Source organism: Cricetulus griseus, assembly GCF_003668045.3.
Source record: "Cricetulus griseus strain 17A/GY chromosome 1 unlocalized genomic scaffold, alternate assembly CriGri-PICRH-1.0 chr1_0, whole genome shotgun sequence".
In the NCBI taxonomy this organism is placed as follows: Eukaryota; Metazoa; Chordata; class Mammalia; order Rodentia; family Cricetidae; genus Cricetulus; species Cricetulus griseus.
In genome coordinates, this window is record NW_023276806.1 from 14,170,561 (window position 1) to 14,197,987 (window position 27,427).

Here is a 27,427-nt window from a genome sequence, read left to right on the forward strand (position 1 = left end):
TTTTCTATGGAAAATAGGCATGTGTTTGTGTGTGTGTGTGCCTGTGCATGTATGCACGCATATGCTAAAGTGTGTATGTAGAAGTCAGAGAATAGCTTGCAGGAACGCTTTTTGCTCTTTCACCGTGAGAGTTCCAGGGATCACACTTAGGTTGTCAGGCTTGACAGAAAGCGCAGCCATCTCTCTGGCCTGGAATCTAAACTTTGTATTTTCATGCATGATAAATGCATTCATCTTTTCCTATGAACATGTACTTTGATCATCTGGACAATCACTTTAAACCTCTACTTTAATTCTTCATTTTCAGTCATTTAATATTATGTTAGCAGCAAATACTAATTGTTATGAGCCAAAAGTCAAATAAAATGGACAGACAAGGTAAAATTGATGTTTTCATCTACCTAAAGACCAAATTAAGTTTGGGTAAAAGCTATTTCCAAGTAATTTGAAGTCAGGTGGGCCACCTTGGATTTTCATCTGAAGTTTGGTGAGCTTGAAATAATCAGTGTAGTAGCTGATCCTCCATAATTTATGTTTCAGGATGACATTTAATGTTGGCAAAATTAGTTCATCTTGTTGGTTTAAACTTTACTGTCTGGCAGGAGATGTGTGGTTGAGAAGCAATGGGGTACATTGGGAACTAGAGGATGTTTGTTTTGCAAAATAAGATGAAAGTTTTACCTTTTCTCTCTAGTGTAAAGTATTTTGTGACATCTGAAGTACTCACTGATGCTTTGGGTGTGTAAGGACTGTATAAGGAGCATGCCAAGAGCTCCATGCTGAGCTCACTCCAGTGAGCTGAGGATAAGCGTCAAGTCCACCAGGAGAGGGAATGGGAGCGATGTCTCACAGGAAACAAAAACTCACTTAAATGCATGAAAGTCAAGCTGGGAGGGTGGGGTTCAGGGTGGTGGTGGGTGGATCAGTGTCCCTAACTAGGCAAATATTTGTAAGTAAACATATCTTCTAATGGTCAACCTGCTTTTCTGGCATGCATGTTTCTGGGAACCGGATGTAGGCTCCCCCACCCTTGCTCAAGCATCTGGCACAGCCCAAGGCAAATCCAACATTCCTTTTAAATAGAAACACTCAGAAGTACACAGTTTGGTCTTAAACAATAGTTACTCTTATATTGTAGACAAATGTGATAAAGAACCACTTAAGGTCAAGAGGTTAAAGACCTATAATAAAAAACCTTTGATAAGGAGAAAACTGTGTCTCTACTTGGTGCATATATATAGTAGTAAAGACACTTCTACAACCAGCCCTTTCCAGAGGGAAATCTACACGATGGGATCATTGAAGAGTCCTGTCTTCATCTTGGTCCTCTACCTACTGGAAGGGGTTCTGAGCAATTCCCTCATCCAGCTGAACAACAATGGCTATGAAGGCATCGTCATCGCCATCGACCACAATGTGCCAGAAGATGAAGCCCTCATTCAACAGATAAAGGTATGTCCTAAGAGGCAATTTTCTATGCTTTGACAATTCCTAGCTTTTAGCAATTAAATCAATGAGCATACTGTGGTAAAGAGAACATGATTTGTCTTGCTCCAGTTGCTTGACTTGGCAAGGTATTTTTATGTCTGAATCTCAGATTCTTTATTTGTAAGAGGAAAACAATAACTCTTTCCCCACTAGGATTTTTATGAGATTTTTACGAGAAATAAGGTGAAGGACATGCACATAATTCCAAGTTAGAAATGTTGTTGGCACTTAACAAATGGCATCTGTATTTTCTGGCTGCAGGTTGTCAATAAAATTATTTTGTTCTATACAAAGGCCAATTCAGATATATTCAGCAGAGAGTATAGCTGCATAGCAAGTAATTCCTCTGCAGGTTTCTACCACCAGCACGAAGTAGACCCTTGTTTTACTCTATTTGAAACTAATCTGTGATGCTAAATAGGAACCTGAGGTGCAAGTTCTAACTTAACCTTTCCAATGGGCAGAGACATTGCTGTATCCTTTTCACCTGGAAGCAAGAGATGCACGGGTGTGTGTAGGGGGGCATGGGTACACCTTGTTGCCTCTTCTGTAAGGGGAGAAGCAGTACACAAAAGCTCTTTGTCCTGGAAGAGCTGGAAGAGTCATCCAAACTGTCATCAGGTAGAGGGATAAGAGGAGGTCACTTTCTAACAGATCACCCTGGAGTCCTCTCTGCCATAACACATCCATGGTCCATGCTGTGGAGTGGGTGAGTGTCCTGCTCTGTAAAGTGGGTTGATAATAAGCAGTTCCCCTACAGAGCCTTGGGAGGAGCGTATGAAAACACACGATAGTACCTGAGACACAGCAGGAGCTTCATAAACTGCAGCTACTGTCACTGCTTCCAGTTACCTGGTCATTTGTTCTTCAGTTTTATCGCATTTTAGCAGTAATTTTACTTTATTGTATTTTTAATTTTTTATGTTTGCATTTGTTACTCTCAGGTATTGATTTGTTTGTTCATTTCATTATTAGGCAATATGTTATATTTAGTTTCTTCTTTAGCATTCTAAAAATTAATGTTTCTCTTTGACAATTTCGGAATGTATATAATGCATTATGAATAGTAGCCACCCCACCCCCCACTGTCTCTTGTCTCTCATCCTCTCACAGTCCCTTTCCCTTTCCTAGATTCATGACTTCTAGTTTAGCTTAGTGGCACATTTAGTGGCTGTCTGTGTGACAAGTGGATGGGAACTATTCGTGGTCACCAGTGAGCGCACAACTGGAGGCAGTGACTGTTTTCTCTCTGAATCTATCCAGCAAACAGTTGGGCGGTGAAGGTTAGGACCCCTGAGCCCCTCCTTCATTAGTCACCATTTTACCCTTTCTGAGGTCAGATTCCTAGAACAAAAGTCCAGAAGACTGCCAAGGATGCCTTATGAAGCAAACTTGGACAAGTGGAGTTTGGGTGAAGAACCATCTCTGTCTGCCAGGATTCCTGGCTAGAGTGTCACTGCTTCGTAGGAAGCCTTCATGATCAATCTAAAGACCTCCAGGCCATCTTCAGTGCAGGCGCGCTCATGCCTGAGCTTGATCAGTAGTCAGAAACCTCAGCTGAGCTTTTGATTGCCACGGGAAGAATGAAGCAGATACTGGAGGAAGAAGCGAGGTAGACAATGGAAGAGATGCAGGACTAGTTTGTTTCCGTCTCAGCCCGGTGTCTTTCAGGGATGTGTTGAGAGCCGTATCCTTAATAACGGCAACCTGGTGTGTCATGAGGTTTTGAGTCTTCAGGGTGCTTTCCCTCACCATCTTTGGTGGGTTTCGTCCTGGAAACATTTATTTCTCACCACAGTTATTACATTGGCTCTCTAAAGTAAGCACTGACTGAATGATGTGAGCTAAGTTGGATTTCACTACATCCTTCTGTGCACAGTTAAGTCTGATGATGTTCCCAGGGTCCCTGCTTAGGAAGAGACAACTCCTACTATTTGATATCCTAGGTCTGAAGAGTTGAGGGAACAGCACCCCCACCCCCACCCCTGCCACGAGTGCAGCTATCGTTCTTGGCTCCTCCTTGATCCCTGCTCCAATGACCTTTTCAAGGAGAGATTCTCTACTGGATCCCTTGTTGTGGCACAGCCACTAAGTCAGCTCAGCTTCAGCAAGATGGTGTGCAAGGGTCTCCTACCTGTGTGTAAAGTAGGGTTACTACAGTAGCACTGTCCCCCATTCCTGGCATCTGTCAATACTGCCAATGGCCCATGCAGAAGCCTTGGGAGCATGTTCCACAGATGAAATTCAGGGAGGAATACCCCCTCCCCCTCCCTCTCTCTGTCTCACAGAGACACAAATAACAATGGGAATATTTGGAGGCATCTCTTCAATGCACAGAGCCCAGGTCCTACCTGGCGTGGTACTAGTGTACCAGTTTGTCATTCATCATAATAATTTGCTCCATCAGTCAGCCCATTTTTTATGCATTTGTATAACAAATATTTGCAAAGCACTCCATTATGTCAGGTACCAGGATCCAGCTGCCATCCATGTTCTGTTTGTCCTTAAGGAATACTGGGCCCATCCAGTAAACAATGTCCCACACCCTTCTCTCCCCCAGTTTAAATATCTATGTGAAGGTGATGTCATGCTCTCAGAATGCAGAACAGATGGTATGTGCCTTTATTATAACATATAGACCAGAAAGCATATTTACTTCACGCTGCTTGAACTTTCTCCTGGAAGGCATCAAGCAGTCACATCTCACAAGTGGAATCATAGTCAAGCATTAAAACACAGTCAGGTTTATACACAACCATCAAGCATTTGGTGATTTTAATTTCTTTTTTAATTTGGGAGAATGGCAGCATGTTAAATTCTCCCTGTGACTATTAAAATCTGGGCTTTGAGGGATAGAAATGCAAAGTGCTAAGTATGCTCTCTAAGTTAGAAAAGGAATAATTATTGCCACTATTTGAAATGGGGGGTGGTGGTTAGGCTTGAAGAAAGAAAGAAATTCCCCAAGTTTATCTACCAAGAAGGGCAGGCCCAGGACTCAGGCCTGCATTATTAGCTGAGTGTGGCCTCCCCTCACTGCAATGGACTGTCTTCTCCCACGTCCTCTCCAACTGGGCAGTGTAGTGTCTCCTCTCTAGCTCTGCTCCAGCCCCAGCCGGGACTTTGCTCCTGCAGGGAGCCCTCTCTCTCTTTTCACTATCCTCTCCTGTAAGCATCGGCGTATCATGACGGTTCCCATTACAACAAAGACCACGCCTATACTCCCCTTCCCCTTTTACTGAAATGAGCACTCGTAGTCTGCTGTCTGTTGTCACTGCCTCTAGTTTCTCACCGCTCACCCTCCTGATTCCACCTACACAGCACTGTTGTCTCCATTCCGCAGATATGCTCACCATATTGCCCAAGGCAGCATCACTTTCCAGTCTTCTCCCATCATTTCTGATTTCTTCTCTGTGCCCTGACCCTCACTCATCCCCTGCCCAACTCAGAACACCAGAGTTCCCTTCTTTCCCATCCGTGGTCCTAGCTGGCCCAATGCCTTCTTTCTACAGCCTTGTTTACACATTCTCTCTACTTCCTTGTCGTAGTGCAACCCAGGGAGTCTGTAGGGGTACATTCTACTGCTGTGCCTTCAATTCTAAGAAATCAAGCTGTGCACAATTTGCAAACATTAAGGACCCTGCTTCATTAAATCTAACTCTTAATACTGTACTAAAATGAATGCTGCCACAATAGTTACCATTAGACTCAGCTTAACTGTTGTGAAATTCTCAAGTATACCATATTCTCTCCACTGCTGTGCACTGTGAGGCCTGGAGAATTATACTCACAGCTCTCGGTTTCTCTCTCCAAGCTTTATTTATGGTGGAGAGATTAAATGCAATGGGGGTACTAGATGACACTGAGCAAGCATTAATGCTAAGGAAGCACTCTTCTTCCTAGTGTGTTGTGTAGTCAGTTTTTTTTTTTTTTTTTAACTATTTGGAGGCCCACCACGAAGCTTATAAGTAAATACATGGAGATTTACTCTTACTTATGAATGCCCAGCCTTAGCTTGGTTTGTTTCTAGCCAGCTTTTCTAACTTAAATTATCCCATTTCTCTTTAGCTACATTTTGCCTCTGGGCTTTTTACCTTTCTTTATTGTATACATCTTTCTTTCCTTCTTATGCCATAGCTGGCTGTGTAGCTATGTGACTGGCCCTTGGCATCCTCCTCTCCTCCTTTTCTTGATCCTTGCTTTCTCCCCTAGATTTCTCCTCCTATTTATTTTCTGCCTGCCAGCCTTGCCTATTTCTCTCTCCTGCCTAGCTATTGGCTATTTAGCTCTTTATGAGACCAATCAGCTGTTTTGGGAAGGAAAAGCAACACAGCTTTACAGAGTTGAACAAATACAACATAAAAGAAGGCAACACACCTTTGCATCTTTAAACAAATACTCCACAGCATCAACAAATGAAACACATCTGAAACCAATATTCCACAACAGTGTCACATGTGTGATGTCATTTGTGTGAAGCAGTCACAGCAATGTTTCCCATGCTACAAGAGGTGAAATCAGAGCTTAGAATTGGGAAGTACCTAACGTCCCAAAAGAGAAGTGGTTGAGCCAGGATTAGCATCTGCCTTTAGGATCTGTGTTGCTCAGTGTTGCTCTGTGGTGTGATCAACACTAAGCAAGAACAGTTGCTGTTACCAAGAAAGCCATGTCCATGCCCAGTTAGGCTTTTGAAAGAAAAATACAGATGCATGTTTAAATGACTTGTACCTCGGTCTGTTTTCAGTGATGTTGTTTTTCATGCTCTCTCTCCTCCCAGGACATGGTGACTCGGGCCTCCCCATACCTGTTTGAAGCTACAGGGAAAAGATTCTATTTTAAAAATGTTGCCATTTTGATTCCTGAAAACTGGAAGACAAAACCTGATTATGAGAGGCCAAAACTCGAAACCTTCAAAAATGTGAGAACAAGTTCTTTTTTGCATTGTGACATACTTTTTGTTTCTATTTGTTTGTTCGAGGCAGAATAGAGTGGAATAAAATGGAATTGTGCCAAAATCCCCCAACTGTGAGTAAGGTCAATGTCTTTGCTGAACCAGTGATCATCTTTACTTACATTTCAGGCTGATGTCCTGGTGTCAGCAACCAGCCCCGTGGGTAATGACCAGCCATACACTGAGCATGTGGGAGCATGCGGAGAGAAGGGTATCAGGATCCACCTGACTCCTGACTTCCTAGCAGGAAAGAGGCTGGATGTGTATGGACCACAAGGTATGGGCTCCGCCAAAGCATTCCAGCGAACACTTAGCACACCAAGTGTGTATTAACCACCGTTCTTGCTTTCCGAGTAAGCCTATGGACGACAAGTTAACCAGAAAAAAGCCAGTGAAGCATGCTTTTTCATTTAAAACAAGGAATCAGAGCCGTGGATTTCTGAGCTATCATTTAACATTGACTTGTGTAATGGCATATGTGTGGCATTTTACCTTTATAAATTACTGTAGTGCCAGGTTATTACAGTAAAAATGTTTGGCATGAAGCCTTAGACGCCTATGGATCGATGGCTTCACCCGACTGAATTAAATCTCCTTCCCACAGTTCATAAGACAGCCACCAGATGGTGACAGTGTACTCAGGCTCAATTGATTTGAATTCCTGATTCAGCAGAGTTTGATTCTTTTATTTTTATTTACTTATTTTATTTTTTGGAAGTTAGTGAGTTTTTTTCCCCATTTTTTGATTGCATTTTACATTCCAAATACAGTGCTTACCTCTTCCCAACCACCCTCTCCTCCCCACAGCCCACCCTGAGTCCACTCCTCCTCATGGGTAAGGGGTCCCTTAGGAGTCAACATAGTCTGGCTCATTAGGTCAGGGAAGAGCCTGGTCCCCCTCCCATGCGTTAAGATTGAGACAAAATGAGATCAAGGGGATGCAAATTGAAAATGAAGACGTCAAACTATTACTAGTCTCACATCATATGATAGTATACATAAATGATCCCCAAAACTCTACCCGGGAACTCCTACAGATGATAACACCTTCAGTAATGTGGCGTGATACAAGATTAACTCAAAAAAAATTAATAGCCTTCCCATATATAGAGATGATAAAGGGGATGAGAAAGAAATCAGAGAAACATCACTCTTTACAATAGCCACAAATATAAAATATATTGGGGTAACACTAACAAAACAAGAACCTGTACAAGAACTTTAAGTCCCTAAAGAAAGAAATTGAAGAGGATATCAGAAAAATAGAAAGATCTCCCATGCTCTTGGATAGGCAGGATCAACATAATAAAAATGGCAATCCTACCAAAAGCAATCTATAGATTCAATGCAATCCCAATCAAATTTCCCAACACAATTCTTCACAGACCTTGAAAGGACAATACTCAAGTTCATATGGAAAAACAAAAAACCCAGAATAGCTAAAACAGTCCTGTACAATAAAGGAACTTCCAGAGGCATCGCCATCTCTGACTTCAAACTCTACTATAGAGCGATAGTAATGGCAACAGCTTGGTATTGGCATAAAAACAGACAGGTGGATCAATGGAATCAAATCAAAGGCCCTGATATCAATCCACAAACCTATGATCATCTGATTTTTGACATATAAGCCAAAATGGTACAATGGAAAAAGGAAAACTCTTTAACAAATGGTGCTGGCATAACTGGATGTTAACATGCAAAACATTGCAAATAGATGCCATGCACAAAACTCAAATCCAAGTGAATCAAAGATCTCAACATAAATCCAGTTACACTGAACCTGAAAGAAGAGAAAGTGGGATGTAGCCTTGAGCGCATTGGCACAGGAGACTACTTTCTAAATATAATACTAGTAGCACAGACACTGAAAGCAACAATCAATAAATGGGACCTCCTGATGCTGAAAAGCCTCTGTAAGGCAAAGGACACAGTCAATAATACAAAATATCAGCCTACAGAATGGGAAAATATCTTCCCCAATTCCACATCTGACAGAGGGCTGATCCCCAAAATGTATACAGAATTTGATTCTTGATTCTGCAGGATTCAGGAGAGGCTCACATTCTGATTTTCCAGCAGGGTTCCAGATCGTGCTGCACAAGAAGCAGACAGAATCATCTTGCTGTTATCTGTCAAATGGCTCTTTTTTGTCTCTCTGTCTCTGTCTCTGTCTCTCTGTCTCTGTCTGTCTGTCTGTCTGTCTGTCTGTCTGTCTCTCTCTCTCTCTCTCTCTCTCTCTCTGTGTGTGTGTGTGTGTGTGTGTGTGTGTGTGTGTGTGTGTGTGCGCGCGCGCGCGCGTGTGTTGCACACCAGTAATCCCAGGACAGCTGAGGCAGAAGGATAATGAGTATGAGTCAGCCTGGGCTATACAGGGAGAAGCTTAAAAGAAAGGAAGAAACTGAAGAAGTTCATTACTTACAAAACTACACTCCATCGTGTCAATATGAGTTATATAGAGCAATCTTTGATGGAAATATTCAAAGTACATATGTGAGCTTTATACCTATACACAAATGTGGCTACTTATTGAATAACTGGTGTTCTTGACTAGACTAGACTCCTGCACAATCAGCTTGCTTTTCTCAACCTAGGCAAGGCAGAGGAAAAGGGCAAGCCATGGTGCTGTGTACCTCACCCCCGTATATTACACATTGATTAGGGAGGTCTGAACCTTGCCCCTTAGTTCTACACTATTCCATTTCGTTTCCGTAAATGGAACAGAAGATTCCCGACCTATGACTCAATTAGTATTTGTGGAATTAATTGGTCTAGCTCTGCTTTTCCAGTCCTGAGCTTATGCTAGCCACCACAGCTGGCATCACACCATTCCTTTAAATAATTTCTTTATATACCATGACCCCAGTCCTTTGCCCTCAAAATCTGCTACCTTGATGGACAGTCATTTCCTTCCCAGACCTTGGAAGAAATTTTGGTGCAAACCCCTAGAGCACAGCAGTGATTGGAGTTCACCAGCATGTCCCTCTCACCCAGCTCTCCAAACTCAGCCCACCGGCATTATAAATCAGAAATGCTAACATGCACATAAGCCACTATGAGTCATCCAAATATAACAGATACTTGATGGGTGCCAAATAATCTCTAGATAAGATGTGCCCAGATACAACAGGAGAGAAATCATTTTGTCTGTTGTCATGGAGATAAGCTATGATGATGACAGCACAGGATGCTAAAAGCCATATGCTATATGATAAAATTGCAAAAGAAGAGTGTCTGCTCCGGTCTGAGCATGTTAGGGCAACAGTTGGGTAGAGCAGGACTTTTTTAAATGTTTTTCTTAATGCTTTGGAGACAGAGTCTGGGAAATGTTGCCAAGGTTGGTCTTGAATGAATGATCCTTCTGCTTCAGACTTTTGAACAGCTGGGATTACAGGCACTCTCCCCCAGGCCCAGACAGAGGCTGGGTTTTGAAAGAAGAGCAGTAATCAGCACTGCAGAGACAGTGAGAGATGCCAACAAGAGAAAGCATGTGTCAAAAAAAAAAAAAAAAACAGCAGTGAGCAAGAGGATGATGTGGCCCAGAGTAAAATACTCAGAAAGTGTTGTGATGATAGAGCACAGAGGCCAACAGCAGGGAAACAGCTGGAGTTATCAAGCGCTCCCACCCTGAGTTATCAAGTGCTCCCACACTGTGCTATGGACTTAACCCACATACTGCAAGGCATTTCTCTCTCTTCCTGCATGTCCTCCAAGTCTGCACACTGTGTGATGAGCCAACTGCCTGACCAGTGTGAATAACCTCTGGGCTCTCATTCGTCACCCCATGAACACACAACAAGCCAAAATTGTGTGTGTGTGTGTGTGTGTGTGTTCCACATAAATGTATAGTTGCTATATTAGGTCATGGTAAGCAAAGCAAGCTCCCAATTTTATTATTTAGAAATAAATGATAAAGCCAATCAAAACAGATATTTAGAAGAGTGTTTTTCTAGTGTGAGGTTACTTTACCATATTTTTTATCTTCAGCTGTTTGACTTTTTTTCTCACAGAGCGGTCATTTGTCCATGAGTGGGCTCATTTCCGATGGGGAGTGTTTGATGAGTACAACAAGGAAGAGAAATTCTACTTATCCAAAGGAAGAGTGGAAGCAGTAAGGTATGTATATTTTGACTTCAATTTACCAAAACAATTTTAAAATGAAACCAATTTTTCCTCGAATAACTTTAAAAATACCAGTTTTCTGTCTTACTCAAGCGGTTCTGTTAACTGAGTTCCTACTTTGTAAATCATGGCGGTACACAGTCTGCCAGGCGCCTCTGCTTGTCATCTGTCACACAGCTCGTATCCTGAGTCACTTTGCTGACATGACCACATGTCGGTTTGACTATTCAAGGCTCAGCCAGTGGACACCATTCCAAGTCTGTTGTCTGCTTTTCCTACTTTCCCATTCTAAGCCTCCACACCATTCCGTACTGTGTCCCTCTTAAGAGCACACTGATTTCTGAGATCTAGAAATATCTATGGACTCATTCTTCCTTCCACAGCTGTGAAGCACATTAGCCTACATAAGTGCCATGCCCTCTTAATAAAACGTTATCAAGTCAGGCATGGTGGCACATGCCTTTAATCTTAGCACGCAGGAGGCAGAGGCAAATGGATCTCTCTGAGTTCGAGGCAAGTCTGGTCTACAAAATGAATTCCAGGATACCTAGGACTGTTAAAACAGAGAACCCTGACTTGAAAAACAAACAAACAAAAACTTTATCTAAGCATATTAATAATATTCATTGTCCCTTGTCTCCCAAACAAACTTATAAAGTATGTGTAGGCCCTGAAGTAATCAAAACACAATAGCTGTCCAGAAGCTGCTGTTTTCATATATTACAGAATATCTTCGCCACCCAACAGGCCATACCACATTTAACAGAGAAGTGGTAGAGACAGTCCAGCAAGGAGACAAAGGCGGTCTCACTTTAATCAGAAAGTTGTATCCAATTCAACAGCACACAAAACCGAGGTAGCACGGCAGCACAAAACAAGGCTACTGGAGGGGAAAAGAGAAAAAGGAGCTTACACAAATGAGTGTTCCTCCTAAAAAAACGCAAGATAGTAAAGCGAAATTCAGACTGTCAAGAGAAGTCAGCACAAGGACATGATACGAAGGGAATGTTCCAAGTGCTTTTCTGTATATTAGCCAAAACGCATTCAAAAGTATAGTGGAAAAAAAAAACTCACTGGAGATAGCAAGAAGTGTTAAAGATAAATTTGAAAACAACTGCAAAATAATCCTAAAAGGTTTAAAATAAATCCAAGGCAGAGAGGAGTTCAATACATGAAGTACATAAATTCAACAAAAGTTGATTTGTGACTTTTATAATATTCTAGTAAAATATATTTATTTGTATATTATTTAAAGATCCTAGCATTCATTCAGTGACATTTCTGAAAAGGGATCATAATAAAATGGACTTTTACTTGTCGATTTTTAAATATATTTCAAGACTAAATTAAATAAAATAATGTATATCAACAGTAATTTATATTCATGGTAATTTAACAGAGTTTGATTAATAGTTCTATGAAGAGAAGTAAGATTTCTTAAGATATAAAGAAAACTTTTAACTCTGGGAAAAATGAACAGAATCTCTTACAATTGGATAAATTTGTCAAATTAAAATGGGTAAAGTTATAGGGTTGAAAGACATTAAAAGATAGTTTTGGTAATGCAAGTAGAATAGAAAATGAATTAGGTACAACCCTTTGAACTCACCAAGATAGGATAGACAATGGAGTATTTCCTCTGAATTTGTCAAATGCTAATGGACTACACATTGTTGATGTATTTATTGCCTGTTTATATTTTGTATATAATTATTGGACTTATTATATGTAGTTTTTCTTATATTAGTTATAACCTTCTTATTTTGCACAAAAAGTGGAAATGTGATATTTTGTTTGTTCTTTAACAAATAAAGCTTGTTTGAAGATCAGAGGGAAGAGCTAGCCACTAGTTAGCCATAGGGGCCAGGCAATGGTGGCACACACCTTTAATACCAGCACTTACGAGGCAGAGGCAGACAGATCTCTGTGAGTTCAAGGCCACCCTGGGCTACACAAGATTGATCCAGGCAAGAAGAGAAACAGAGCTCACACTTTTGATCCCAAGGCTTGGGATCACATGCCTTTAATCCCAGTACTAGGGAGGTGGAGACAGTAGTGACATGGTTGGGCAGAGAGAGAACTATAAGGTAGGAGGAGACAGAAGCTCATTGCAGTCAGTCTGGACAAAAATTTCATTTAATTTGATATGTTTACACATGTTTTATTTGGGGTATTGAAAAATTAACTGGAAAAGTCACTTTAGTAAGTTCGGGTGGATTCATATAATGTCAAAAGATAGAAACCATTAAAGCCGCATTGTGCAAGAATGTGCTACATACCTATCCATTAAGATTTGAAATATTCTACCTTTATAAGATTTTTTAAAATTAGATAATAAAGCACTGTTATGCTGACATACAGAAAATCTTTCCACAAGCTAGCAGTCATTTATTTTTGATGGGGAAACATGCTTTTCTCCTCTCTTTGTGGTTTTTATGGGATTTCAAATGTTCTTTTATGTATACGCTCAAATCTGTAATTCAAAGAAATTACATGCGAAAGCATGCCATTTATAATAAACCCCATAAACATATAATATAAAAAATTAAATGTCGATGAAAGTACAATCACTGTAGAAAAAGTGTTTGGCCTAGACAATTAGGACAAGTAAGTTCACACAGGGAAGATGTCAGTGAGTCCTCTGGGGAAGCTAAAAGGACTCCAGGTTCTCTGGAATAAGGAGCCTGGATTGGAGGAGCCTGAGGACCTTGATCCTAACTCTGGCTATTTTGGTACTATTTTTGAAGCTCCTCAGGTACTTTCTGGCCACAGAAATGACTGATATAAACTTAGTGCTCTTTTATATGAGGGTATATAATTTCTCATTGGTTCAATGAAAAAAAATCATACAAATTTCAGGTGACCCTTTGAGATGAACACATTGCCTAAGCATTTAACTTTTAATGTGTTTTCAGATGTTCAGCAGCTATTACTGGGAAAAATAAAGTTCGTCGGTGCCAGGGAGGCAGTTGTGTCAATGAAGGAGCCTGCAGAAAAGACAAATTAACAGGACTGTATCAAGAAAATTGTGTGTTCTTACCAGACAAACAACAAAGTGAGAAGGCGTCCATAATGTATGATCAAACGATTGGTTCCGTAAGTGCCTTATTCTTTTCCCTGGTGCTTGTACGAATTTAGTGAGGTTGGTTTGGTTTTGGTTTTGCCCAGGTGTTCCAAGGGTGGATCAAGTTTTAGAGATAGTACCAGCTTTAGGGGGTAATCAGCCAGTGATTCTCATTGAGATAATGTTGGTTGCAGAAAACAAACATACAAAACTCTTGCTATGTATCACACAGGGCCAAATCTTGAGGAAGCAAAATGAATGTGACATTGTCTGTTGAGTTTATAGCCCAAATGTACAGCTGGATGGCAAAGGAGTTTGTTGATATTTGTCCATTGCACTCTAAAACCACAGAGGACTGAATGGTTGGACACTATCTAGGAGGACAGAAGATGAGAGAAACATTTGGGGAGTGAATGAAGGGAGGGATACAAAGCAGGCAATGGAGAAAGAACTCCCTGATAAACACTCAGGAACAATGGGATAGGGGGAAGAACCCTGGAGACCAACAGGATAGAGCAGAAGGAGCTGAGGACTTGGACTACAGAGCCAGCCAGAAGGAAGGTGAGGAGCGAAGGGAAAATCTGCACGTTGTAAGTGCTGTTTGCTCGGAAGCTGCAAGGTTTGTAGGGTGTGAGTAATCACGGACACACAAAGGCTCTTGTAGGGTTACGAAGACACAGCTCATTGGTAAAGAGTCTGGTCAAGCACAGAAAACTGGAGTTCAGATCCCCAGAACCTACGTAAAAGCCAAGGGTGCCAGCCCTGAGAGATATAGATAGGTAGATCGCTGAAGGTCATCAAATAAATGTATTTCAGATTCACTGGGAAATCCTGTCCCAAAAACCTGAGTGTGGAGAGTGACTGAGGAAAGACACCTAACATTGACCTCAGGCCTCCAAATCCACATGCTTGCATGTACACCCACACACATATCTGTACACACAACACACACAGAACACAACATACAATATAAATATGCAAGTCTTACAGATTAGAGTAAAAGGGAGGAGGTCTCAAACACTGTGGGATGAACAAATTGGAGAAACAGCAAGGTCAAAAAGCCAGATTAGTCATACTTATGGCATAAAAGAAGGGCCATGAGGACTCAGATATTTCATTGAAACGGGACCAGATGGGAAATATGAACTGTAAGTAAGAAAAAAATGTCTAGCACTTGATTGTTCCATTGAGGGAAAAGAGCAGAAACTTCCTGATTTCTTGAGCTGGGTGACATCAAGTGCTGACATCAAGTGTGGAAATGTGCAAAGAGGCTGAGAGAGCACCAGAGGAGAGTGATGAGGGAGTCTGGGGAGCACCAGAGGAGAGTGATGAGGGAGTCTGAGCAAACAGGTTTCCAGGTAGATTTTAGAGAGAGCTGGGATGATGCATGTTCAAGGCTGAACGGGGCAAGTTAGTTAATGGGATGCAGAAGGCAAAGAATTGGAGTTTGGTAGTCTGAAGATGGAGAGATAAGATTGGACAGTGAGAGGAAGAGTGTGGTGTGAAGAAGGGCAGAAACTCTGAAGAGTAAAGGGCGTCACGGTTGTTCACTGAGGAGCAGCACTGAAGGTGAATGAGGCTGAAGACATGGGTGGAAACAGGACTTGAGACTCATTTTCCCTAGTAGTGCCAGACACCAGTTGTGACTCTGAGCCACGGTTAGAAGCTAGCAGAGGAGTGCTAGCAGTGGGGACACGTGGGGTTATTTTGTTAGATATCTTAACAAGTAGTACATCACTGTCATGTGTATCATTATATTGACAATTTCAGGTGGTTGAATTCTGTACAGAAAAAAATCACAACAAGGAAGCCCCCAATGCCCAGAACAAACGATGTAACCTCCGAAGCACGTGGGAAGTCATCCAGGACTCCAAGGACTTTCAGCAAAGCACTCCCATGACGACTCAGCCACCCACACCCATCTTCTCATTACTGCAGATGGGACAAAGAATTTTGTCTTTAGTTCTTGATAAGTCTGGGAGTATGTCGGTATGTCCACGGAGTCTTTGTTTGTTGGGATGTGGCAAATAGGTTTTTGTACCATACAATCTGCAGATCATAGGAGTGTGTAAGTCTAGGACACAATCTGCAGATCATAGGAGTGTGTAAGTATACTATACAATCTGTGGGTCATAAGTGTGTGTAAGTGTATCATACAATCTGGCTCACAATGGGACCTGGTAGAGAATAAACACAGCAACAGGGTCAAAACCTGGTCACAGCTTTGTCATCAGAAATGCTTATCTTGGGTTAGAGGTACAGCTCAGCTGACAAAGTGTCTGCTTTGCAGGCATCAGGACATGGGTTCAAGGCCCAAAATTCACTTATGATACCACCACTGGGTAGGTAGAGACAGGTAGCTCTTTGACTAGGGAGCTCCAGATGGTGAGAAACACACACACACACACACACACACACACACACACACACACACACACACACACACCTCACATTGCCTCATTCCACACACAGAGTGTCAACTGTCCCCTTTGTCAAATTAAACTAGTGTCAACTTATGAGCACATTATGTTTATAATTATCTGATTAATAAGCTTCATATTGCTCATATTTTGCCATCATAAATCAGTCTAGAGTTCCATATCAGCCTTATTTAGACCTGTTACTAATACATTATATTCTAGTGATTGCCTAATACAGCTTTTTGCCTTTAGCTATTTATGCAAAAACTCTAAAACTTTACCCAAAGTGAATCATAGGTACAAATTGAAGATAGGCCCCATAGAAGGATACAGCTTCATTACACACTTACTTTGGGTAGTCACTTCCAAATACCCTTTAGCCTGGTCTGTTGTTAGCCAGTTCATTTAAGGGCAAATTTGACTCCATTTATTTGCTCGCCCTTTCAGAATGATAACCGTCTTAACAGAATGAATCAAGCAAGCAAGCTTTTCCTGCTGCAGACCGTGGAGCAGGGATCCTGGGTCGGGATGGTGGCGTTTGACAGTGCTGCCTATATAAAAAGTGAACTCAAACAGATAAACAGTGCTGCTGACAGAGACCTGCTGACCAAGACTTTACCCACAGTATCTTCAGGAAGGACGTCTATATGCTCTGGGCTTCAAGCAGCATTTACAGTAAGGCGTGTTCCACTGTGGTCGTTTGAAACTGTTTGGGATTTTTGCTCCTACAAAGTTTTCATATCCATGGCTGGTGTCAAATTGAATTATATGACCAAGAACAAAGCTGTGGTAAAAGGGTCCAAAGACACAGGCCACCAACCGGTATCATTAATCCACTTCTCCCTGCCTCTGTCCTTTTCTGCACTTAGGCAATCAGGCATTTCTGCATGCATTTCTGCACCCAAAATGTGTCTCATGTGTCTCCTGCATCCAGCTCTATTGGGTTCCACATTCCCAGGCCTACAGCAGAATCACCTGCTCTTACCTGACCATTCAACTCAGTTACCTTGGCCTCTCTGTGGGAAACATGGAAACTCCAAAACTCTGATGCCCCTCCTCTTCCTGTGGGTGGAGGCGGGACTTGTACTGGAGCCTTGGCAGTCTCTGGGTGGGTTGGATCCCGCCCAGATGGGATCCACTGTGAGCAGTCCCCAGGCCTCAGGTGTCTCCGAGCAGGGCAGAGCAAGGCCGGCGGGAAACAGGCCTGAAAAGGTCACTGTTGAGTTCCATGATATAGACATTCTACAGCAGTGTCACTGCAAGACAGATGCTCGGCCAGCATTTGCAGACACACACTTGTTCCCTCTGCAGTTGCCCCTTCTTGTCCCATGAAAATGCAGTTTCCACGCACACCCTGCCCACCCCAAGACTGATTCCTGCTGTTAATCTTGCCCTTAGATGATTAAGAAGAAATATCCAACCGATGGATCTGAAATTGTGCTGCTGACCGACGGGGAGGACAGCACCATCAGTACCTGCTTTGACTTAGTGAAGAAGAGTGGAGCCATCATCCATACAGTGGCCCTGGGACCAGCTGCTGCTAAAGAGCTTGAGCAGCTGTCCAAAATGACAGGTGAGGGAAGATTTGCAGAGACCCACCACTGCTTCTACCAATGGACCTGAGCTCCAGGGACCTGAGGAGTCAGGAAAAATGAGATAAGGAGAGAAGAGGGTAATCTCAGCCGATAGCTAAGCTTCTCCCAAATGACCATCAGATCCGGCTCCACCCATTCTCTTTAAGGTCCTGGTTCCAGGACTAGACCAAACTACAGAAAGTATAATTGTGCTACACACTAGAGACAACTCAGGGAGCCCTTCCTGGATGCCTTATAAGTATTTAATTTTCTCTAAGAAAGACAGGAAGGAGAAGGAGGAAAGAAGTCCTGAGCCTGGTGAATGCAGAAGTCTGGTTCAATCATGCAGTGCACAGGCAGTTTCTCCACAAAGACCAATGAGCTGTGTATCTAAGTCCCATGCACAGACATCATTCAGCCACATCTCATCTGACCCTGGCTTCTTTAGCAGAAAAGGAGAACATTTTCTTTTACTTAGGGGTACTATTAGAAATATAAATTATTACAGTTGGAGCCCAAAATATCTGCCCATGTTCTCTAGAAGTAGGGACTGAGATGAGGATTTGACACATATAATTATAGAAGAAGGGTTCTCAAAGGAAAAGAAATGGAGGACAGACAGAGCAGGAAACAGAGCAAAGGATGGAAGCAGATTTACACCCTAGCCTCCCTGGTCCTCCCTCGAGACAAGAGGACTCCTCTTTGCATCACTGCACCCATCAGTCAATGGGCATTTATTCATTTGTTGTTAGAACACAGCAGATGTAAGAATCATTTTTCTGTGTAGGCTGGTCCTGGTGTGAAGCAATCCTCTAGAGAATAAGGTAGCCATTGGTTACTAGGGCAACCCTTAGAGCAAGGCAAACTTTCCCTCACCTACAAGACGACACATGGGGGACATCAGAAGCAGCATAAAACACTGTCCCTAACTTTGGATGCTATTTAAGAGTTTAGAAGTGACTACCCAAAATGGCTCAGTGGGCAAAGGTGTTTGCTGCCAAGCTCACAACCTGAATTCAGTCCCTGGAACCCACGCTGTGTAAAGAGAGAGCCAACTGCCACAAGTCATCATCTGACCTTCACACACATGGTGACACATGAGCACACGAATACATAAATATAAACAAATAGTTAGAAGTGACTTCCTATCCCATTCTTTAGTTACACTCATTCTCCATATCCAAGCTTCTAGGCCTGGCATATTCTTTCTTTTACTGTACATCCCAATTTTCTGCAATAGCTCCTTTGCTCACTGTAATTTCTAGATATTGTCACACATGTGTCTTCCCTGATTTGAGATTCAAGTCTAAAACTCAGTTTGTTAGAATTGCAATTAAATAACAGTAAGCCAATCAGAGTAGACTACAGCTTAATAGACTCTCGCATGGAAGCACATGACCTCTAAAACGTAGATTCTCCTGAGATTGGTGCAGAGTTGAAGCAGCCTCGTGATTGACGTTTCTGAAGTTATTCATTACTAGGACTGGAAAGTCAGTAGCAACAGGGCATGGTGGTATAAACCTGTAATCCCAGTGGTAAAGAGGGACAGGTAGGAGGATCTGGAGTAAGGGTCATTTTTGGATAGTGAGCTTTAAGCTGGTTTGAGCTTCAGGAGACTATGTCTCAAGCATATGAATATACAATGTATACCCAAATCAGTTTCTGAGTTGATGTGCACATACATTTGATATTGATCTGTATTGCCTATCCTGCTATCTTAACTATGGCTAAAATGTTGTAAATACCTGCTTCCTGGAAAATAACTTCTGATGATGTAATTTCGGTTTTAGGAGGTTTGCAGACATATGCATCTGATCAGGCCCAGAACAATGGTCTTGTGGATGCTTTTGCAGCCCTGTCGTCAGGAAATGGAGCTGTCTCTCAGCGCTCCATCCAGGTTGGAATTTTTGCCATTTGGTTTCTCATATATACTTGTAATCACAGACTAGTCTATAGCATGAGATCTAATTGGTCTTAATAATAATAAAAACCCAGAGTCAGATATTGGGGCGTATACTAAAAGATCAGGGAAGTAAAGGAGCCAGCCACTAGAGAGACTTCTTACTTCTACTGAATCCTTAAACCAAATGGGCGATCCTGTCTCTAGGAATCTTCAGACTGAATGCAATGAGCCCTGACTCCTCCCACCTTATAGTCCTCTCTCTGCCCAGCCATATCACTCCTGTCTCCACCTCCCTAGTGCTGGAATTAAAGGCATGAGACTCCCAAGTACTGAGATTAAAGCCATCACCACCTGGCTCTGTTTCTCTTTTAGACTGGATCAATCTCCTGTAGCTCAGGGTGGCCTTGAACTCACAGAGATCCACCTGCCTCTGCCTCCCGAGTTCTGGGATTAAAGGTGTGGGCCACCACAGCCTGTAGTCTATGTCTAATTAGTATGGCTAGCTCTGCAATCTGATCTTCATGAAAGTTTTATTTGTTAGATCACAAACAAAATATTACCACACTAGAATACTAGACAGTTTGATTTCTACACTCTTTGCATGTTAACTAAAATTCAGAGTCTTCAGCTTGACATCAAACATTATGTAACCTTATTTAAATGAGGCAGTTGGCATTTACTTATTTCATAAGAAAACAAAATGACTTGTATAATGTGTCTAATAATTCCTCGGAAGCATTTGCTACCACGCACTCATTGGAGTATGATTGCCTTGTGTTGTCTTCAGAACAGATCATCAGTACATTTTCTAGGACAAGTGTTCAGATATAACTTGTCCTATTTTTCCATTCCCTATGATTTGCCATGATTTTCCCCGTACTAGAGAGACAGCACTTTGCACTTTGGAACTCCCACATAGTCCATTCAGACTCCTAAACCTTGACCCTGGGTCAACCACTTACTGACTTTGAGTGAAGAACCTTACCTCTCTGAGTATGAAGCAGAATGCTTCTCTGGTTCTAAAATGCCAAGAAGCTCAAATTATCTTTCAAATATATTGGGACTATTTCTGAGAAGGACAAATGGGTTTCAAAGTGCTCCATTAAAGTAATCACAGAAACTGTACTTGGAATTTTCAACTGGAGAGAATAAACAACCAGCACAGCATGAATACCAACTTTCACAATCAAAGTTTGCATAAATAAGAAGGAGCATCAAAGCCTGGATGATTCAAAACAGTAGGATTTAGGGCCAACCAATGTGCTGTTTCCAGTCTAGGGAGACAGCAATGTCTCCTATGTTGGTTGTCCTGCAGAAAATTTAAAAAGAAACTCAGGGCCTTCTTTTGCAAAGAAATGAATGTGCGCCAGAAAATGAATTCGGCAGCTGAGAAACTCGCAGACATGTCTATGACATACATTTTTTTTTTTATTTTTCAAGACAGAGTTTCTCTGTATAGCTTTGGAGCCTGTCAAAGAACTCACTCTGTAGACCAGACTAGCCTTAAACTCAAAGAGATCCACCTATCTCTGCCTCCTGAGTACTGAGATTAAAGGCTTGCACCACACCACCAGGCTGGTTTTTTTGTTTTTGTTTTTGTTTTTTGTTTTATTTAAGAAAACAACCAAGGAGGGTAATGGAAGGGTGAGCTGTACTCATTATCAAGCTACCATGAGAACAAGAGTCCTTTACATCCAGACTCACTCATTATCTAACCTTGGGACCAGAAAGCCTGGCTACATGGCCATTACCTCTTCTAAGAGGTATCAACTTAGAGATAATGAATTACTATGGAAGAGACAGTTCTCAAAGTCCGGTTTTCTACAGAAACATTGTTACTCTTTTCCTACTACTGGTCCTTACTCTGTAGCAACCCCATTCTACACCAAACAGGGATGGCCTGGTTCTGGGGTTTATTTCAGTCACCTTCATAAGGATGGCAAGATGCTTCACTTAGTGATTTGTAATTTTAGTTTCTATCATCGGTTCACGGGTAAGAAATGAGTACAGCCAGTCCCCTCGGGGTTTAGTGTGGTAAGTTTACACAAGTTAGACAGAATGTGATGGGCATCAAAGGATGGCCAGGGAGAAAATTGCACTGAAACTCATAGGAAAGGAGTGACTCCTGTGTCCTAAGAGACAGATGTCAATGAAGGCTTCATGAAGAAAGTGACATTTGAATGGAATTCTGGAGAGTCAGTAAGACTCAGACAAGCAGAGAGGAAGTAATGATGTCTAGAAGAAGCAGAGAGTGTGAGGTTTGGGATTCATAAATCCTTGGAGGGAGGTGGTCTTTTTGGTGGAGAAAGAAATACCATGAAAACTTGAAGGTGGAATAGTAATTTAAAACTGAATCCTAAATGACCCTAAATTCTCAACAAAGGACTTAAGAATACATGCAGGCCTTTTAATTGGCTCCTGGTGGCCAGAACCTGGTGCAAAGACTGTGATGCATGCTGTATTGTCCAGGAAGTAAAGCTTTGTCTTCTCAACAGCTGGAGAGCAGGGGAGTGAATCTCCAGAAGAACCAGTGGATGAATGGCTCAGTGGTAGTGGACAGCACAGTGGGGAAGGACACTCTATTTCTTGTCACCTGGACAACACAGGCTCCTCAGATCCTTCTCTGGGATCCCAGTGGAACCAAACAAGGTGGTTTTGTTGTGGACACAACTGCCAAGATGGCCTACCTCCAAGTCCCTGGCATTGCCAAGGTATGGAGTCTGCTTCCTTGCAGACTAGAAAAATTTATTTTTTACAAACAAAAGACTGTACATTTTTTCTTTAAAGAGAGTGAGTATTGGATTCAGATGAAAACAGTTTGTTCATTGAAATCAGCCAGCCAATTAAGTCAAGAAAGAAGAAATGGATAATTTTATGTCCCCAAATGAAAGGGAAATAATTGAACTACATAGCAGTCAGGATGACAAATGATTCTTGATTCTTTGGGGTTATGAAAATTATTTCCTATCCCTCAGAAACCCATGCCTTGCAAACTCCAAGTAGTGATCAATGAGGACACACTTGTGGGCCTCATTATCCCTATTAGGTTTGTTTTGACAATGGGAGGCATGTAGTTAATCCAAATACACTCAGGTTTGCCTTAACTGACAGAGTGTAAAGGACACCCACATCTTCTTAGACATGGTTGCAGCACAATTTGGTCACACAGGCATTTGTTGTAAGTCTTTGTTACTCACTGGAAACATCTGCATGTGTTTCCATCAGGTTGGCTTCTGGAAATACAGCCTGCAAGCGAGCTCCCAAACCCTCACTCTGACTGTCACCTCCCGTGCAGCAAGTGCGACCCTGCCTCCGATTACAGTGACCCCAGTGGTGAATCAGAACACAGGAACCTTCCCCAACCCCGTAATCGTGTATGCAACTATTCGCCAAGGAGCCACTCCCATTCTCAGGGCCAGTGTCACAGCCTTGATAGAATCTGTGAATGGGAAAACAGAGACCCTGGAATTACTGGATAACGGAGCAGGTAACTATCAAAGAAACTAGAGAATAGTTCTTCTTCTAAGACACCACCATGGAATGGCTAATGGGCATGATCCCATCAGGACAGTTGGCAATGGGGGCTGCTTAAAGAGCTCTCAGCATCCTTGTACATGCCATGTTCCAAAACATTGGGAAACATGAGGAGGGGTCCAGTCCTCAATCCAAAGAGCATTAGTGGTTTGCATGCAACAGGGTTGGAGACTGCACAGAACTGTCTGCCTTCCAAGCTAAGGGAAGGGAATAATTTTCTGTCAAGTCCATTGCCTCCTTGATATGTATGCACATGTAAACATATACACCACATACTTTTTAGGTATTATTATCCCTCCATTACTGGTGAAGAAATACTGTCACACTTTAATCAACAGAGATGAATTTCAGCACAGTTCTACATGATGTATATGTCCATGTGGTCTTTGGTTAGGCTTGATCTCCAAGTGAGAAATTCTGCCCATTTTTCTTGCATTTAAGAAATCTATAAGGAAGAAATACAATTCTGAATTTCCTTTTTGGAAGGTGTCTGTTTACTCTGACAGAAGTATCTTAATTAGAATGAATTTTGTAAATGGATTTCCTACTCAAACATGACCTGGGGAGAAATGTCAATTTTTTCTTTCTTTCCCAGTCTTGTACATAGAGCATCTGATTTGACTTGAGAGATAGTTAGTGAGTTGGTAGCTGATGTTATCAGACATATGACATGACCTCTGACTTCAGAAGAAAAGGAAAGTTCAGAGTGAGAAGATAAACACACACACACACACACACACACACACACACACACACACACACACAATGTAAAGAAGCCTCAGGCCTCGGTCTATACATAACCAAGCCTCTTGATAGATAATGCTCAATTTCTGTTTGCAAAATGTTAACCCACATATGGATTGGAAATACAGGTGTCCAGTTACCTTTAGGGTATTCATGAATTCCTCCATCTCCTTGTCAAGGTGCTGATGCTACCAAGAATGACGGTGTCTACTCAAGGTATTTTACAGCTTTTGATACAAATGGCAGATACAGCATAAAAATATGGGCTCTGGGAGGAGTTACTGCAGAAAGACAGAGAACATCACCTCAGAAGAATACGGCCAAGTACATCGATGGCTGGATTGAAAATGGTAAGTGATCTGAAGACTTGACTGAAAGACTTGGATCTAGAAGAATCATTAAGCCTGTGAGGAAGAATAATGACTCTTGGATTCTGAGTCTCACCTCTACCAAACCCGGTCCAGCAATTTGGTGTTTGGGACTGGGTGCTCCTTTGTCTTGAGTACACTCTTAGGTCCTGTAGGACTCTGTGCTGCATCACTGGAATCAGTTAATCCACTAGTTACCAGTGACAGCCACACCCCCAGGTTCCTACATTCAAAAATGTCCCTAGCCATCTCCCATTGTCCTGTAAGAGGGCAAAATCCCCCCATTTGATAACAAACAAAAAATGTTTTAAAGAATTTATGAAAAAGTAAATTCTGAATAATACCATATTCTGTACAGAATGCCTTTATTGAAGATTTCTGAGAGCTTAGTTGACTGCACAAGCCATAGTAGTTTTTGAGGGACAGACTTAGTTTTATGTAAGAGTGTGAAGTGAATTCTGTAATTCCTACATGAAAAAATTCCCAGGTATTGACTGAGACAACTGGGCTGGATGTGGGTGGCATATATCTGCAATCATAGTACTCCAGAAATGGAGGCAGGAAGATCATGAGTTTGAGACCAACCTGGGCTACATCGTGAGTCACAGTCTCAAAATAAAAAGAGAGAGCATAGGGATCTTTCCAAAGTATCAAGTTTTAGAACTCTTAACATAAACTACTTCATGAGAAATTGTAATCAAGTAAGAAAGATAAAAACACAGGCATGGAGAGTGTGAAAATAGCCTACATTAAACAATCAAGGAAATTCTCCAAGGCCAAGGAAACTAAGTATGAAATAAATAGAGAGACTGTGACACTCGATACATTATCAAAGTGATGAGAGACTTCTTATGGCAATGCCATGTTTAAACAGACACGGAATTTAAACTGACATTACAGAACACAGAGAAACAAGAGGTCAGTGAGATGGACCGGTGAGCAAAGGAGCTTGCAGCCAAGTCTGGCACCTGGAGTTCCATTCCTGGGACCTACAAGTGGGAGAACAGAACCCACTCCTGCGATCTGTCCTCTGACCTCCACATGCCCTCTCCTACAATAATAACTAAATAAAATTTTACACTAAAAAATGACAGAAGGAACATAATCCATGACACAGGCTAGAAAAATTAATTACATTTTTTTCTATTACAATCAGGAAACACCTGTTAGGTAAAGAAATGTGGGCCTCCCTTTGCTCGTTTTCTTCTTTATGCAACCCGACTTGGTGTCTTGTCACCAGACTTTAAAGTGGATTTTGTTGGTGGAAGGAGAGAAGTAAGAAACAGGAGGAAAGAAAGATCCAGTAAGAAACAGGAAGGCTAGACTTTTGGTGCTGTTGCTCTTCATGTTTTGAATAATTTTTAACACAGGTGAAATAAAATTCAATCCTCCACAACCTGAAACCAATAATGTTCAAGACAAGCAACTGTGCTTCAGCAGGACATCTTCGGGGGGATCGTTCACAGCCTCCAATGTCCCCTCGGCGCCCATCCCTGACCTCTTGCCACCTTGCCGAATCACTGACCTGAAGGCCAGCATCCAAGGGCGGAACCTGGTGAATCTGACTTGGACGGCTCCCGGGGATGATTATGACCACGGGACAGGTAAGACAATGTGGTACAGACGCTAAAGAGGAGTTTGCCAGCCACCCAGAGGCACAGCATAAGTTCGCACTTGTGTAGAATGCAGGAGAAGACAGAGGTAGGGAATCTCGGATGGCTTCTGAAATCAAAAGAAAAAATTTAAAAAGTCCTACTTAAGGAATAAAATATTTTATCTCGGAAAAAAAAACTTTGAGATTTTTTGCTTTGGTTTGGTTTTTGGGTTTTTGTTGTTGTTATTTTTGTTTTTTAAGCTGCCGACAAATGAGGCGTTGTAGTGTTTCTAGAGAAGGGTTATGAATAGAGAAGGGTTCCAAACATCTTCGAAAGAAGCCTCCCACCCTACCAGACTTTGGTTCTCAAGGCGCCAATATCTGGGATGGAGCCTAAGCCACTCCATTTCTAGCGTGTGTTCATGAAATGTGTGGACGACAGCCTGACCTAAAGAAACCAGAGTCTGTGTTTTAAGAGCCTCTGAATACAATAATGTTCAAGAAACACTAGCACCAAAACCACCCTTTTTCAGCCAAGCCCTATGCTCAGAGGCTTTAGGTAATCACACAATCACACAGTAGTCATCACTTTGATAAGAGTAACAAGTGCATGTAGTAGGTAATAACCCTTCTAAATATGGTTTGCAGGATCAGACTATTCATGGTAACTTCATGAGATGACGTTGTAATCAGGCTTTTAAAGCTCAGGACTTGAGAATTACAAGTTACAACCTTCCTCACTCCTCTCTCTCTCTCTCTCTCTCTCTCTCTCTCTCTCTCATATTTTAGCTTCCAAGTACATCATCCGAATAAGCACAAGTATTGCTGATCTCAGAGACAAGTTCAATACCTCAGTCCAAGTGAACACTACTAGTCTCATCCCCAAGGAGGCCAACTCTGAAGAAATCTTCGAATTTGAATTGGAAGACAATAGTTTTGGAAATGGCACAGACATCTTCATTGCTATCCAGGCTGTGGATAAGTCCAACCTGAAATCAGAAATCTCTAACATTGCACGTGTATCTCTGTTCATCCCCACTGAGGAGCCACCTACTTCCGAAGACACGGTTCCTCCTTGCCCTGAAGTTAGTGTCAACAGCACCATTCCTGGCATCCATGTGTTAAAAATAATGTGGAAGTGGTTGGGGGAGATGCAGGTGACTCTAGGCTTGCACTGAATTTTTTGGAAGTAAATAAATAATTCCTTTCATTGTAGAAGTTTCTAAAATGTATTTTAGACTTCCTGTAGGGGGCAATATAGTAATATAGGAAGCTCAAAATCTGCATCCATGTGTATTAAAAATTATCTGCTAAAATTCTAAAGTTTGATCATTGCTACATCTTTGGATGGTAATTTTGAATGCTGGGAAGAACCAAATGTTGCTTGTACAAATTTAATTTGTCCTAAAAAACTTTACCAGGTAAAAATAACAATCAATTGCAGTTAGTTAATCTACTGACTGCTAAAATATCAGAAATGTCAAACCAAATTATTTAAATGCAAAAGGTCTGGTTTCTTAGTTTCTGGGGCCTTGGACTAACATCACCAAGAATGTGTCTTCTTTTCCCTAGATCGGAGTAAAGATGGTACATTTATGGAAGGGTATGGGGGGATATTTGCCCAGGAACAAATGGCCTGGGGGCCTACAGACCCTTGGTGGCCTAACC

General features: G+C 41.8%; 1 protein-coding gene across 1 annotated transcript; it reads left to right on the top strand.

Annotated features, from left to right (window-relative positions):
- The first annotated feature begins 1,290 nt into the window (after positions 1-1,290).
- Positions 1,291-26,937, top strand: LOC100754570 (calcium-activated chloride channel regulator 1). The gene is made up of 14 exons (XM_027395421.2): positions 1,291-1,452; positions 6,263-6,403; positions 6,566-6,713; positions 10,447-10,552; positions 13,474-13,654; positions 15,393-15,611; positions 16,490-16,717; positions 17,441-17,615; positions 19,407-19,513; positions 22,015-22,230; positions 22,745-23,006; positions 23,977-24,147; positions 25,536-25,769; positions 26,549-26,937. The coding sequence occupies exons 1-14, from the start codon at positions 1,291-1,293 to the stop codon at positions 26,935-26,937; spliced, it is 2,739 nt and encodes a 912-aa protein (XP_027251222.1).
- Positions 26,938-27,427: the final 490 nt, after the last annotated feature.